Source organism: Pecten maximus, chromosome 1 (assembly GCF_902652985.1).
Source record: "Pecten maximus chromosome 1, xPecMax1.1, whole genome shotgun sequence".
NCBI classification, from domain to species: Eukaryota; Metazoa; Mollusca; class Bivalvia; order Pectinida; family Pectinidae; genus Pecten; species Pecten maximus.
The window spans coordinates 46,522,118-46,538,642 of NC_047015.1; the positions used below are offsets into that span (position 1 = coordinate 46,522,118).

At 35.7% G+C, this 16,525-nt stretch overlaps 3 protein-coding genes across 4 annotated transcripts in view; 1 reads left to right on the forward strand and 2 right to left on the reverse strand.

Annotated features, from left to right (window-relative positions):
* LOC117335512 (receptor-type guanylate cyclase Gyc76C-like) overlaps positions 1 to 1,720 on the forward strand; it is a 55,199-nt gene extending 53,479 nt beyond the window's left edge. The window contains exon 23 of the mRNA XM_033895555.1: positions 275 to 1,720. Coding sequence (XP_033751446.1) covers positions 275 to 979 — 705 coding nt within the window. The 3' untranslated portion in view covers positions 980 to 1,720. The remainder of the gene's footprint in view (positions 1 to 274) is intronic.
* A 765-nt stretch (positions 1,721 to 2,485) lies between these two features.
* On the reverse strand, positions 2,486 to 10,354 carry LOC117335522 (multiple epidermal growth factor-like domains protein 6). Its single transcript, XM_033895563.1, has 4 exons — positions 10,016 to 10,354; positions 7,195 to 9,456; positions 4,821 to 4,929; positions 2,486 to 4,572 (listed from the first exon to the last, which is right to left on the reverse strand). Exons 1-4 carry the CDS (start codon positions 10,122 to 10,124, stop codon positions 4,464 to 4,466), a joined length of 2,589 nt encoding a protein of 862 aa, XP_033751454.1. The 5' UTR covers positions 10,125 to 10,354; the 3' UTR covers positions 2,486 to 4,463.
* Positions 10,355 to 13,030: 2,676 nt separating this feature from the next.
* Positions 13,031 to 16,525, reverse strand: part of LOC117335526 (guanylate cyclase 32E-like) — a 119,444-nt gene continuing 115,949 nt past the window's right edge. For both annotated transcript variants that reach the window (XM_033895582.1, XM_033895572.1), the window contains 2 exons: positions 15,994 to 16,085; positions 13,031 to 15,596 (listed from right to left, as the gene is read on the reverse strand). In XM_033895582.1, coding sequence (XP_033751473.1) covers positions 15,153 to 15,596; positions 15,994 to 16,085 — 536 coding nt within the window. In that variant the 3' untranslated portion in view covers positions 13,031 to 15,152. The remainder of the gene's footprint in view (positions 15,597 to 15,993; positions 16,086 to 16,525) is intronic.

Here is a 16,525-nt window from a genome sequence, read left to right on the forward strand (position 1 = left end):
TCTAATGATAAAAAAGTGTTGTTAGAGAAGAGCTTGAATATTTATGAGTGATAAAAGATAAATGTTTTAATCTTGCTTCGAAACATTAGTATTTCGAAGTTTCTGATATGTACATTTTGCATAACACTTTTTTCTAGTTCAAAGTCAACAAAATACATACAAAAATCTTTCCATTCAGAAGTATCAATAAATCTAAAGTTAAAACGATATATATCTTCAACATAACAAAATCGTTTGTAAGTCTTAATTTTTTTTATATGAATGACTTTTTTAGGGAAAGGGAGAGCTGTTTACGTACTGGCTAATAGATGAAGACCCTTCTATTCGGCATGAGAGGCTGAGGCGGTGTAGTGAACTGTTCAAATACAATTCTCCCTGGGCACGTGAGAGCAGACGAGCGTATTTGCGTCATATAAACGATGATTACATGTTGGAAGAATCCCTTCCGGATTTGTCGTATTTAGACAACAATGGTGACATTCAGAAAAAGGCAGATCAACCAATTCTGGAAATTCTAAGAGAAAGTGAAGTGAACCCAATTAGAAGTGACTCTCCGAAGCATTTCTCTTCCACTTTAGAACGCGGGGAATCCCCGAGACAACATTCTAGTAGACTTCTCAAATCACCCATTGCTAACAAGATCCGGCATGGTCCGAACGGAATTCTGTTTGATGAACGGCGTTTACGTAATGTTGACCGGGCTGGTTCCGGTCAGGACATCGTAGAAAGGGCTGCTTTAATGCTGGATATAGATGATATGGACAGTAATATGTACACATGTGAGACGCGGAGTGGTTCTGTTGGAAACAGAAACCATGTAAACGTCATCATGCCTAACTCACTCCCGGAAAACTCAAATGGACATTCGTATATGGATACTGGGACAGGAAATAACAACAATACATCTGAAAAGGGGGAAAATATCGCAATGGAGGAACATTGGCACAATTCGGACATGGTTTCATCTCCGCTGCTTTAGTTCAGCATCGGTTACATCATGTCATGTGTATAAAATACATTTCTCAACGCTCATTACAGTGGCCTATATCAATGGTGTATCTCATCATATCATTAACGAGAAACTATATTGAAAACGATGTGTACAACATTGAATCAATGACTTCCTTATGTTGTACTTTTACTTGCAAGATTACTTAAACAATCAAAGTGCATTATAATTCCTTACAATATGGGACATATGCAAAACCAAAGCTCAGTGTAGGCTGTCGACATCCTACAGATGTCTTGTTTGTGTCTGTACAAAATGTTCTAATTTAATTCTCAAGTGATGTATTTACAATTCTATATTTTTCAGTGATATCTCCTTTAGAGCAGTATTTAAGTTTTACATTCCTTTTTATTTTATTTATTTCCATTATTTGTTTGAATTGTCTCCCATTTCCGTTTATGTCGCTCCTGTCATCTGTGGCGTACTGTTGCCAGTGAGTGCCAGCAATGACACTGATTGAATTGTCTCCTCTCTCCGTCTTCGAATCCGTTGGCTTTCATTTATCGCCCATGTAACCATTGAATTCTGTTGTCAAGACTCAGCTGACAGGGTTTACCGACTGAATTGTCTCCCCTTTCCACCGTATCTCGTTTACCCCGTGACTTTCCGTTGTCAGGCTGTGCTGGCAGTGTTACCGACTCAGGCTGTATCAGTGTTACAGGGTTTATTTATACCTGTGATATTCTCAATTAAACAAATCAAATATTAAAAGTGTTTTTTCTTCTTCTTGTTCTCAATGCTAATATTCATTATAATGTGTTCGTGACATGCAGGGTAACAGCAAATATCGGTGATATCAACTCCACCAGCAGAATTTACGACCAAACCATTTCAAAAGATCAGACATACAAATGAATAGCACCTAAACATACACTCCATAACCATCGTGTTAAGAATATCAACAAAGACTTTATAAACCAAAAACTATTTTTCTCATGTTGACAGATGTAAGCTATAAATAACCAGTGTCATCAACGTTGATGTCAACGTCAATCTTCCATCGATGATACTATAGTACTATAGTAATGAAACTGTGAGGTACGAATTAAACGAAGGCCCAGATCTGTTTTACTAGTGGTGGCTGACTATCTTATTAATCTTTCTTATCTCTAGTTTGTTGAAATATGTTATGTGACCTAGATTTCTCCCAAGCACATATTCATGCGTTTGTCGGTGAGCGTTCCTATCGACATTTCGTTTTCATGTCTACCAACCATGTTTTCTCACCTATATCCGTCGTATGTCCCATATGGTTTTAAAGCATTTGATTGATAGAAATTATATGCAAGAACGGAAAAAAATAAAAAAGATGTTCTTATTTTGCAAAGAAGCAACAGTATACATTATAAACAACGCAAAATGTAATAAATGAAAAAAAATGGATTAATACAAATTATTCAACACAATGCTGCTCGTGAAAAAGGTAAAGGGGACTAACTCCAATTAACATGTTTAAATCAAAACAGAAGATGTAAACATAATTGTTGACAATTTATTTCTGTATATACAGGTATTCGCCTATACAACATACTATTGCGCATAAAATTAATCCATGCATATATATCAACTTTATTTAACGGAAATCATATCTTGCCCAACAAATGCCTTATACAATAACAAAATGCGGTATATGTCAACGAAAAGCTGGTCACTGTTTCTAACTAGGAATAGACGAGAAAGGTTCGTTGTTAGCATATTTGCACGTATTTGATTCAAGAAAACACAAACGCGTTCATTTTTCAACCGTAATTAAAATCCAAACTTTACTACACTTATAGATTTTTACTTTTATGCACTGTACATAACTATGCAGATATCAAGATCCGACCTTTTATCAAAGAAATCGAAAGTTGTGACAAAATTATCATTTGTTTTGTTGAATATTAAATTCAAATGTATTTAGTCTATGAAATATTTTACAGATGATTTCAATTGTACAAAATGGATTGATTGATATGAACAAAAGCATGCCTGTGAAAATATGAAGTAAATCTGTTGTAGTTTTACATGTAACTTTCTATAGCATTCTAAAAGATGTCATTTTTTACTGGCTTTTATATTTGCGTAAATGATTACACCAGAGAAGAAAGCAAACATTTTGTTGTGACATTTAGGTAATCTATTTCCATGGTTGTATTTGACACTTTGTTGGGTAGGATAGCTTTGTTGTAGTTGGTAGCTACCTCACTGATCATACGGCAGTCCCCTAGCTTGCTATAACGGACCATTTCCGGTAAAGTTTGTCTGGCTCAATGACACAACCAGACCGTCCTGTTGTAGATCGAACCACACACCACAAATTGTCACTCGTGCTTGCATTAGTCCGATACCATATATTCATATAAAAATGATTCAAATGCATGTAATATACAAGTAAAACAAACAAAGCATATGAATACTGTATTTAAGAGTCACCATTCGGGACTAATATATCGATGTACATTATATAAAGAAATACATATAACACTGTGCACATTGAACATTGGAACTGACTTTCCTTTCCTTTGTTGTCAAGATATTTATACTAAACACATACACAACACAAGAGGCTAATTTATTTTTGGATAACATACAAAAATTAACATTTGTCCATGAACAAATATACAAATCAACTGAAAAAAGCTGTTTTAACACATTCCATAAGCCATGCATTCACTTATCGGGTTGGTATAACAGGTACTGGTACGAATTTGCTGTACTCGTAATAGAACGCGCCGTACCAGCAGATCTAGATCCGGACCAATTCGCTTGGTTCGCTTTCTCGGTTCTAAATGGTAGAACTGCGAGTCTTCAATCGTCAAGCAAACTGTTGTTGGTTAAAGACGACGCAGAGAATCATTATTTGCTGATGAAAAAAAGAAACATAATCGGTTTATGTTTTAAGGGAATATTTTGTAGAGACGGTCGCAATCCTGCCTATTCGGTACAACAAGTACAAATCCAATAAAAGGATCACTCTGCTAGATTATCTCAATCAATGGTATCTATATCGACAAAATGGACAAGTAATTCAACTTCTTCAGTCTATCGTAAAATGTACATCTTCTCGTAAGAAACAAACATTCAGGCAAAGCTTGAACAGAGCAGAGTATTTAAAAAGGCATACATGTCGGCTTAATCTAATAATAAATGCTAGATCAACATATCTAGGGTGAAATGCTAGATCGACACATCTAGGGTGTAATATTAGATCGACATATCTAGGGTGAAATGCTAGATCGACATATATAGGGTGTAATATTAGATCGACGTATCTAGGGTGAAATGCTAGATCGACATATCTAGAGTGAAATGCTAGATCGACATATCTAGGGTGTAATCTTAGATCGACATATCTGACAATAAGGTTACGTAATTGTTGACCGTATTTCATCAGAACGTCTCGCAATATGACCTATTTCTTTAAGTAATGGAGATGAACAGATGAAAACAGGAAGTCTCTGGGCTAAAATTGTTATCCTTTTGACGTTTTTTTCTTATGGTGATGAGGATGATGATTTGCGTGGTGATGATGATGTTGGTGATGTCTGCGGATTTTCAGAGATGCCGATAGTTTCTGTTTCCTGAAAACAAAACAAAACAAATTCCTTAAAACTATACAGTGAGGCAAATACCAGGTAATTAAAGAAAATTATATATTTCATATGTGTGGATGTGTGGATATATGGATCAATGAATCAATCAAATTTAAAATTAAACATGGCAAAAGAAGGAACTGTTAATATTTTCGGCAACTGTCATGAAGTAAATGAGCTAAAACTACACTAGTATGTTAACTACGTTTTATTTGTAGAAGTATGGCCGTACTCACCTTAGGAAACAGATGAAAGCTACGATCATGATGATGATGACTAGGCCCATTCCTACCGCCCCGCCTACGACCGGTCCCATCATTGGCTCGAACCCGCTGGAAATTCTCACTGAAAAGGAGGCATGGCAAAAACATTAGCTGAATACCATCTCTATTATAATGAGAACAAAACCTACATATGTATTTCTGAGAATATAAGCAACATAAATGTCATTTCATGGCGAAGCTCGTGATTACTTATAACTTCATAATTGTCGTTAAAATTTATTTTTTTATTTTGCAACAAAACTCTAAGAAGCATATACAAGATGTATAGCACTTCAGGGGTTGATGGCTCGAGAATGTGATTAATTCAATAAAACGCATAAGAAGCGATTTATATTAAATAGTGTAGAAAATGCGCGCACACAAGAAATAAATCGTGGGCACATTGACTTGATTTTGTACATATAATTGATGATACCGATACATTTATATCAACTGGGAAAGTCTTTATTTTAGTGAGATTTCTTACATCCTTTATTCAAATTAAGATGGGATATGTCATTGAAAATATTAATCATTACGTAGCATTACTCGATCTGTTATGTTCAAAAATAGTTTTTTTTAAATAATTTATCCTCTTAGCTCACCTGGGTGGTCATATTAATGATAAAGTTACGTTTTGAATGCTTAATAAAAGTAATAGTTAGATGTTTCTTTTGGTGACAGATGACGTAAATGAACTGGGAGTGAACAATAGATCAGAGACCGGTCACGGCGCCCATGTAGCTTTTCTTTCGGAGTAAAAACTTTCGTCTGACACACGCCCTGAGAAATGTGTTTAAGATTAACATTCGTACATGGAACAATATACTGATTCCTTTTTGAGAAATGAGGTCAAACACGACTCATCATGTGGAGAGACGACAGCGTATAGACTCTGTTGTAGTATACGGTACAGCCATAAACGCCCGGATTGGTATTCATATATGCGTGAACCTTGTCAGAATGGCCCTGTCAGTGTCACGTGCTACTCATGACGAGTCTCGTCGTCGTGACAAAGGCCATTTTAATATGATGAACACATTTCCTTATCTAACATAGCACAGTAAACAACTTATACATTCTTTTGAAATGTTTGTGTCGTGTTTAAACCGTTCATATTTCATTAATTATGTGCCTGTGGTTTGGTTTTCACTATCTCGCTAGCTTCGTTTGGTAAGTAAGATAACGCTCACTGATTGCATACAAAGATACAGAAGCAAAATCTATATTCATATATATGTAAATCAGTACGTCATGCAATATCAAATGCAGCCCTTTCCTAAAATAGTAAATTATTTATTCGAAAATTAGCATCCGAAATGTTTATCAAAAGTCCTATAAAGATCAACTTATATACCTGAATTTATATACGGTATCCTTTGGAACATTGTCTTAAATACTACAGAACATTTTTTACACCGATCATACTAATAACTATCTTCAACGCGGTGTACATTTCGGCAATGAATTTATTATTGTATAATACATTAGGTTTTCCTTGCCATAAAACATTGAAGATTTACTTACTTTGGCTTGCCGTATCAAATTGTTAATTTATTTAACAGATGATTTCTATTTTATCTAAAACGGTTATTTTTAAAATACCAGTGTATCACAAAATATTGACAATGAAAATGTTCTGTCCTGATACCTGCTTCAAAAGTATGTCAGTTTTCAGCTTCTATTCTGATCATGCAACTGACATTTCCTCTACGGTTTTTTTTTTTTTTTTTTGAAGAAATCTCCTTAATGTGATACTAATCATAAGGTTATAGAAGTAATATTGCATTGTTAGAAAATCTATCTTGTGTTTGTTTTAAAAGTATATGATTATATACCGTTTACAACAGTGAAATGTATATATTATCAAACTTAAAATATTTGATACGATGCTACAAGACTTAAGGCGGACTATAGTAGTTTGTGATATTGTTGCGTTTGGAAGAAGGCAATTGACCCTATTTACAGAAGTCCTTATTTATTTTGATTAGTATTTGGAAGCGTTTGTGAAGTCAGCTGTTAATATCTCTGAACATGATTTTGCAATGTTGGTTCCGTCATGCACATATAGTATTAGACACCTTTTTGACGCATTTCGTAATTTATATATTTACAATTTTATGGTTGATCGATTATGCTACTCGGGGATTTCAATTCAGTTGTTCAATTGCATTTTTTATTTTAGAAATGAGTCTAACCTTGCAAATAGAAACATCTCTGAGCCAGGATAAATCATTAACATTTCTTATCTTCTGCATTAAAGTTAAGATAAACAGCTTTAAATGTGTATGATCATCTACATGATAACCTTGGAACTATCATAAACATAATGATAAAATGTCCTTACCATCGCAGTGAAGTCCTTTCCAGCCTTTTATACAACCCGATAGGCATTGGCCGTTCTCTTGGTCACACTTATCAAGTTTGCATCTTTTACAGTGGGTATCACACGTTTCGCCAAATAGTCCTGGATTACACCCGTATAGACAGTACCCAGATGTTCGATTGCAATAGGTCTTATCCGATCCACACTCGGCCATAGTTGACGTGCATTGTTTGCATCCTTCTTCACAAGTGTTTTCGCACTCATCCCCCCAGAAACCAGAGTCGCATGTTTCACATAGACCCAATTTCTCGTTACATTGTGCACAATGTTCATTACATCTGGTCAAACAACGCCCGCCGTGCCATCCATGTCGACATCCTTGAAGACAAATTCCGGAAATATTGTCACATTTTCTACCAGCCCCAGCACAATGACTACTGCAAGACTGGCATCCATGAATGGTGGGGTACCATCCTTCGGAACACATTAGACAGTTCTCAGATCCCGTACTGTTTACTTCACACCAATCGCAATTAGAAACAGCGCATTTTGTACTACATCCTGAAATCTCTGAGCTTTTAGGATTTGTACCACACCCATCGGAACACTTATTTATACGCTGACATATGCCTTGTCCTTGATCACATGAGGAACATGGACAGCAAGAGTGCATGTACGGAAACCAACCTTGCTCGCATGATTTACATCGCTTTGTATCTGTTTCATATTCTTTGCATTTTGAATTTGTACACTCACATGACTTTTCTTCTACGTCATATGAACTGATGCAGCTTTCACAATGCACTTCTTCAGTAAAATCATCATAAAAGCATTCTTTACATTTTTGTGGACATTTCTGCTTACACAGATTTCCAGTCAAGCCTGGCAAGCATTCCTGACAGGATTCGGGGTTATCACAAGAAAGACAACCTGGTGGGCATCGCTGACTGCATGCATCGCCAAACCAACCTTCCTTGCATCCTACGATACATATGCCAGTGTCTAACTGACATTGTTCTTCTTTACAGTTTCTACATGCGTCAGTGCAGTTTGGTCCAATGTAGCCCTTTTCACAGATAAAACAAGCTCCACTCGTGATATTGCACAGTTTACAGTTATCTGGACATAGGTTTTCACACTGAATGCCCCAATAGCCAAGATCACATGACTTACAAATACCTTGATCATTGTCACAAATGACGCATGTCTCGTTGCACTTTGAGTCGCAGTGATTGCTATGCCATCCTTCATTACACCCATTCAAACAAACACCTGTTTCGTTGTTACAAGGGTGACCGTCCCCAGCACAGTTTTCGCTACAATCATTGCACCCTTCGTTGTTAGGATACCACCCGTCCTCGCACAAAGTACATATCTTGGCATTACCTCGTGTCAATTGGCAAAGAGTACAGTGTTTGTCCCCACATGGTAAATCGCATCCAGACTCTGTGGAGTAAAACCCTTCTTCACATCCTTTTGTACAACCTTGAGTACTATGACAATTGTCATTGCCTCCGCTGCAGTGAGCACACGGACAACATGTACCCAAATACTGAACTGTTCCATTTTTGCATTTGGTACATTCACTTTTGTCCTTGCTAAACTCAAGACACATATCATCACGACATATGCAGTCCTTTGCCGGAAGTTTGAGGCCAGCAGAACACGCAGTACATGATACCAGGTCAGACGTAGGGTCGTACATACACTCACTGCATACACTGGGACATTTTATATCACATTTAATTCCTGCCAAACCTGGATGACATATTGAACATGTGTCTTGATCGATACACACAGAACAATTTTCTAGGCATCTATCTTTGCATCTGGCACCAAACCACCCTTCTTCACACTCGTAAACGCATTCGCCGGATATCCGACCACAGTCTCGTTTCCAGCAATGTCCACATGTCTCTGTACAGTTGATACCGTAATAACCTTCATTACAGGAACGACATTCTCCTGTCGCTATATCGCAAGAAATGCAGTTTTCATGACAGTTTTTGGTGCAATCCGGTCCCCATCGAGCTGCCTTGCATTTTTGACAGCTACCCTTAATAATGTCACAAGACTGGCATTTTTCTTCACATGCGAGGTCGCAAAACTCTCCATACCAACCACGAGAACATTCAATACATTCACCATTAGTGCGATTACACAAGGCACAGTTTTCATCGCAGGCGAACTGACAGAGATCACCGTACCATCCTCCAACACAGTCATCACAGATACCTGTGTCAGGGCTGCATCCCGTAAAACAGTGCTCACTGCATGTTGAATCTGTAAAATATGTCATAATCATGATAAATGGATTTCACCAAGAAACCACGCGCAATTGATATTTATCAATGATATGAAAAGAACGAATTCTTAAAGACAATATAAGTACTTGGATTTAATTAATTCCATGTAAACCTAACGAAAAGATCGGTATGAGTGCTGTTTTTCTATTCTCTGTGTAGCATCATTTTCAAACAAAACTGTACGATCTACTAGTAATGTGTAGCATTACTGTTTATCTATTCTATGTGTAGCAGCATTGGAGAGAATAATATGTAAATTATCTTTAATCACGATACCATAGCCGTTAACATGTCTCTTTTAAAGTTGTTTTGGACAACCCTTATTGTGCAATAAATCATACACTATATATAACAAAGGTAAATATGTCCAAATATCCTCATTTACGGTAGAGGTAACTACGACTACACACAAAAAATAAACACATTGAAAATAAGATTTAAGGAAATAATCACGTGCATTTTTTTTTTATAATAATGAAATCAATTATAAAAAAAGTCAAGTAACATATTATCTTTACACCGACAGACATACTAACCCGGTGATTGTAGAGACCATGGAAGGCAATAAGTTCCATCTATCAGCCAGATTGTCGTTAGGAGTAAAACAGCGGTTAGCGTTGATGTCATCTTTAATAAATTGACCATTTTTATGCTAAAATTCCAGATGTGTTCTGAAGTCACACGAATTTACGCTTGTTCACTTGCGACATACCCGTGCGTTTAGCTCACATCCCCCGGCTCCACGCTGCCCTCTGCTCCTTTTGAAAGGCACGGTGAATAGAATCCCGACAATTCACGTCGGGGCTATCATCTTAAGTTAATTATTCTTAGTTTGCATACATAACCAGACAGCCTAACTGACCTACCTGCTGTTGTTTCCGTAATAAATTTCATTATCCTCTGGCAACGAATTTAAATAGTGCCCATTGTAACGTATGGAGATATTTTGTTTCCTAACGTCCGCCCACGTATGCTGTAAAAGTATGATATAACTAATAATATATTTTTGTATGTAAATATATACAAGTCGTTTTTCCTCTGTTGCTTAATTAATGCCTTGCTTTAGTAAACATAATTAAAGAAGCAATGAAGTGAACGGTTTAAAGTAGGAGATTGACAGCCTTCTTTAATGATAACAATTACGTTAAGGTCAAGGGTCAAAGTTGAACTAGGTCGCGATGGTGACCCCCAGCTACCATTTGCCACCAATCTACAGGTGTTTACCTCAACTTATAAATCTATTTCCTCAATGTCGTATATGTTCACGGATCATAAATCACATAGTTCGACAGCATTACTTGACAAAAAAATGTTTACGACTTAAAAACATGTTTTGTTTAATATGCAAAGTATCTAGTACATTAGTCTTTTCATCAGATAAGCTTATACGTAATCTATCTTGATCCAACTTCAAAGATGAAACAATTCATTAACTAATGAGTTGTCATGTTGTGATATACTCGTTTGTCTGACGTGATATTTTCATTTGGACGTGAAGGGCATTTTTGCCAAAATGTTGATATGTTCAATCTACTTTTGCAAACAATACTCCTATTATGAAATATAATTAAAATCACAAAGCAGCTACACCATAACACCAACGCCGCCAAATAAGAACAGAATAACATTTCATGAAGTTTAATAACGTGAAGGTATGATGAAGATTAATGTTATACTACCTAGCAGATCCGTCGCTGTATATCACGCCACGTGTTAAAATTAAAACGTCCTAATTGAGGAAGTATTCCTAGGGGACGTACTGGTCAGATCGTTGATGGGACCACGTGATCAACTGGGCGTGGTACAAGATAAATGATGCATTGCCAAAGGCGTTTTGGTCACATGCATTCCCTTTTCGTCTTATGTGAACTTAAATTCATGGATGCATTGAGTATTATCAACAAGGAATCATATTTAATACATTTGTCGCCAAGATCCCTTGTTTAAAAGTTATATGTTTTCATTTAGGTTGACGCATATTAAGCTATTTTAAATAGTCATATTCCAGATTTATCTGTAATATTTCAGTGTAAAACGTCCATCACGGGATATTTGATTGTGTTTATTCCTGATAACTTGTTTACACTCCGAATGCGTGTAGTGCACTTTAACACTGACTTCTGTGTCTCCGATCGTATGTTCCTGTGCGCTTGGGGTAAAGTCATATTCAGAGACATTATGCAAATGTGCGTAGTGACCTCAGACTATAGTGTTTAACTGCACCGTTGCTAATATAAAATGATGTGTAGTCGTTCGAGATTATATTATTTAGGAATGTTTTTGGAACAAGAACATGTCCTACATTTGTACATTTTTGTATGTTGAACGCCTACGTGGGATCAATGTCATGGCCATTTTTTCTTTGTAATAATAAAGTATAACTCTATAACAATACATTACTAACTTCTGTAATTAAAACAATACATCTAGGGTACTTCTTACAACAATGTTACAATTCGGGTAAACTGTTCTCGAAAACAAACGTGAAACCATTACAAAATAAGACATTTTTTAATGCACAAGAAACACATTTAAAACAGAAAAGGCATTTATTCATGTAGTTTATCAATAATATGTACAGTTTACACAAGCATTCGAATCTAATTGAGAAATACTGATTGTCGATTACTGATGATGATCAGTCAGAAGCAATACTCTTTTACCAGACATATGACACATTTTAATGTAATAAACGTATAAACACCGTCAATCGATGTGTGTTATCACAGGACACTTACATCCGGGAGCAACCTTTCACTGGGCACACTGTCATATACTGTAAAAGTGGAAATATTCGCGGTGTGGAAATTTTCGTTTATTTCGCTATCAGTAAATCTCCGCGAAAATTTCTACACGCGAATATATTAACACATAAAAATACTAAATAGAAAAGATACAAGTTAGCGCAAAAATATCTTGACGGCGCGAAAATATCCACACCGCGAACACTTTGGAAGCTGGCTAAGCGAAAATTTCCACACGCGAAAATATCCACTTTTACAGTATATGCAGAAGTTTATTCGTTACGTCATAAATGTACTCTATGGTGCAATAACTGTACTAGATGAGGAATATTGCTTTCCGTTAACATAGATCAATCTTTACTAGAAATGTTGATAAAAAGGGCTGTTTTTCAGCACATACCACAACTTAGATATACATATCTTGACATTGATATCAGTGATATGTGTTTCGGCACACGAAGCGGAATTGATTAACTTCATCATTTTACAATACATTCGTGAAAGTAGAAGTTTGGTTTGTTTTGATTAACGTTCTATTAACAACCAGGGTCATTTAAGGACGTGCCAGGTTTTGGAGGTGGAGGAAAGCCGGAGTACCCGGAGAAAAAACCACCGGCCTACGGTCAGTACCTGGCAACTGACCCACGTAGGCTTCGAACTCGTAACCCAGAGATGGAGGGCTAGTGATAAAGTGTCGGGACACTTTAACCACTCGGCCACCGAAGTAAACGTCATAGTAAAGTATAGGCAAATTTATCGTATAAAAACTTGATTTCTCGTGATCTAATCTGGTGTTTTTTATCTATACATGTAGCCAATTATTGCCGTCAAAATTTTCCAAAAAGTTTTAAAGGTTAATTGTGTTGATGTCGCGACTCATTTCTTAGGTTACTTTCCGGATATTTTGTAGAGCATGTACATATTGTGTTGAAAATAGCACAGAAATATAAACATTTTGTGATGTATATATATTTGGTTTGGCCACTGGGCTACGCGTAATTAATTCAACTATTTATATAGACTCAAACATCATGGATACGTAAAAATACAACAACGTCTCAAGTAATATTCTCTTAACACTATATCATTTTAATGTTGCTAACGACTTGTAGGAATCACATTTGTGAATAAAGACATAATAAATACATGTATACGACCACAGTATACTTTTTAAACAGGTAAACAAAATAAATAACAAAGAATAATAGCCTGAATATTGCGTCATTGTATCAAGAACTATTCATTCTTTAAATTTAGACAATGTCGCAAAATTGATATTAATTATCCCATAATTGTTAGCTTGATTACTAACCTGGCTTTGTTTAGGATGCTTTTTAATATTGCTAATTTATAAATTAAAGATGAAAGCACAAATTATGCCAACATCCATATTGGTGAGTATCCAACCAATATGAATATGGCATTCAATTGCGAATGGCATCGTACGCTCAAAATAAGTATTTATTCTTTAAAATCGACATTTTAGAGCAAACTACCTATCCTTTTCAATGCCACCATCTAGAAGAAATTGTTATGATTGGTACTTTTAACATAAATTTAGAAATCAATAGATCATTGACCATTATAGTTTTAGTTAATTTAGACGTGACTTCGATAGAAGTTAAACTTCTCTGCGCATGCCCTACTGACAGTCTTAATGTTTACCTACTGTTAAGGGAAACTACTTCAAGAGCAGGTCAATTTATGGAGTTGGATTCAAAATGAATACAAAATATAGGTTCGACTTATATGTCTTAGATATTGTCGTCCTCTAGGAGCAACACAATCATTTTTTATTGTAAATATAATTTAACATGTCTTTAAAACTGTCGATACAACGTCGTATAAAGCAACACATACCCGTTATTTACATATCTTAGTACATTAAAGTGCATGTCAAGAACGTGAACATGTATACATACTTCATTTTCACTATATACATAGAATAATAAATTATAAATGTAAAATTTATACACATATGAATTAAATATCTAGCGAACATTATTAAATACATTTTTTTTTTAAATCTATACACAGTTCACATATTATAATGCTTTTTACTTTATGCATATTATCACAGTTATTTCAGCATTTTAACACATATTAGGCAAACTATTGTTCAATATGCGTTGTTATTTATATAGCAAACCATCTACATTAAAACTTAACTACGTCGAAGTCGAGATAAACGATAAACAAAATCGGTTTATACATTGTAAGAGTTAACACTAATGCGGTATGAGGGAACGCATACTGAATTCGTGTTTATGAATTCCACATACCATATTTAGCACACGTAATTACGACATTCGTCTATTAATCATAATGGAATGACAATAGGATAACATTTTACATAACAACATAATACTAAACAAAGAATAAACCTAATATAACTCTGTTTGGTGGCGCACAGTCCTGGTAGAATATTTTCACAGATGCGATGTCAATGAAATAATTAAGTGATACATTTGAGAATCACATAGTGTATATTAGTATTGTCCAGACACGAGACATCTTTCCTGGGACGAGCTCTTAAAATGTAAAACACTATGTCTACTGTCGATTTATGACAGCAACACAATCCATCCTTATTATTTCTTCATTCCTTTCTCAAATATGAATCAGCTGAGTATTACAGGAGGAGACGCCTTGAGTCACTACCAGTAATTTTAAGTGTATACTATCCTTTAAAATCTTCCTCCTCTCTCTGTCTTTCTCTCTCGTTCTCTTTCACTCGAAATGAAGTCAATAGAATGTTCTTACTCACACAATAAAGACATAATGAACTTTTAAACTCTGCCTCAACAACATAAAAGTGCAAATATTTCCGTCAAAGGAGAAGAGGAATTTATCGACATTCAGTGATGTTTGGACGGAAGGACCAAAAAACTGTAACGATTATGTCGTCAATGTTTTTAATGGCTGACACTTAAACTATATCCTCAGCGAGATCGGCACTCTCCGGTCCCACGTATCCATTATTGCCATCCTTTACGAGCATTAAGGGCATTGTTTCCTGTTCCCGGAAGTAAGCACACGAGTAGTTGTGCGACTGCGTATTATTGTTTTGGTGAGTGTCGGGTACACTTGACGGTTGAGTGGTTTCACACTCGACTTGTCCCTCGTTGTGGACCCGGTAATCGCTACTTGTCAAATATTTCATAGACATTTCTCGAAGTTTTAACATACACTTTTCCTTTGGAATGTGGCCGTTTTGAGTCCTGAAATTGTACTTTGAGACAGACTGGTCTGTATCAGAAGGTTGGCTATCATGCGATTCCGTTCTCCGTAGTCTTTCTGATTTTGATATTCTTCGTATTCTAACGGACGTCTCCTGGTCTTCTAGGAAATAGGTGAACTGTTCTCCTTTTCCCTGTCAAAAAATAGCAGTTCAGATTTATTGTGCTCATAATCATGAACAATTGTATTCATTATTATTCAAAAGATCATACATTTTATGAGCTCGTTCTAAAAAGCGCTCACAGTATATTTAAATACAAATTATTTTATTCTGCTTTTGGAGATCGATAGATAACGTTATTTTCGTATAATCAGATAAAAAGAAGTGGAAGTTTGAAGAACAAACCTTGAAATGGAAATGAAAGATGAAGGAGAAAGAAGATTAAGCAAGGATGGGGAAGTCTCCAGCGATAGGGTATTTTTATATGGGTTATCCCTTGGGTCACAACAGTGGTTACACGCCCAATTCACATGGAAAATTAAAAAAAAAATCACTGTAAATTTAACTTAATGGTATGTATCATCCTCACCTTCATTGAAACATATCCCCGTTCAACTAACTTGTAGCCGCCCAGTTTGTCCAGTAAAGACTTGCACTCTCGGCTACAGTGGATCCGTAATGCTGAGGAAATAGGCACATAACACATTGTATCAATAACAGCGATCACTAAATTGTATTCACATAACAATTGCCCGATTGAATTTCGGTCTTTCTGCCATATTTTTAGAGTAACTGTTGTCCAAATTCAAATTATGTCAGAAACTTCTCTGTTGTCTTCAGATTTGGTACACATATAAAACAGACCCTTAGATTGTATTTGGTATAGATTTTATCCTGAAGCTAACGAATAAACTGCGAAAGACGAAATCTATATTTCGTTGTTGATTTAAATCTTAACAAATCTGGCAGAAATCTCTATTATTTTTCTGTTCTGTTTAAGATACTACATTATAATTATTATATGTTGTTTATTATTTAGCCATTGCTAAGTTTTACATATGTACCACTGTACCATGGATTTTGATAAGTTGTCAAATATTACGTCCAATTAGTTTGTATAA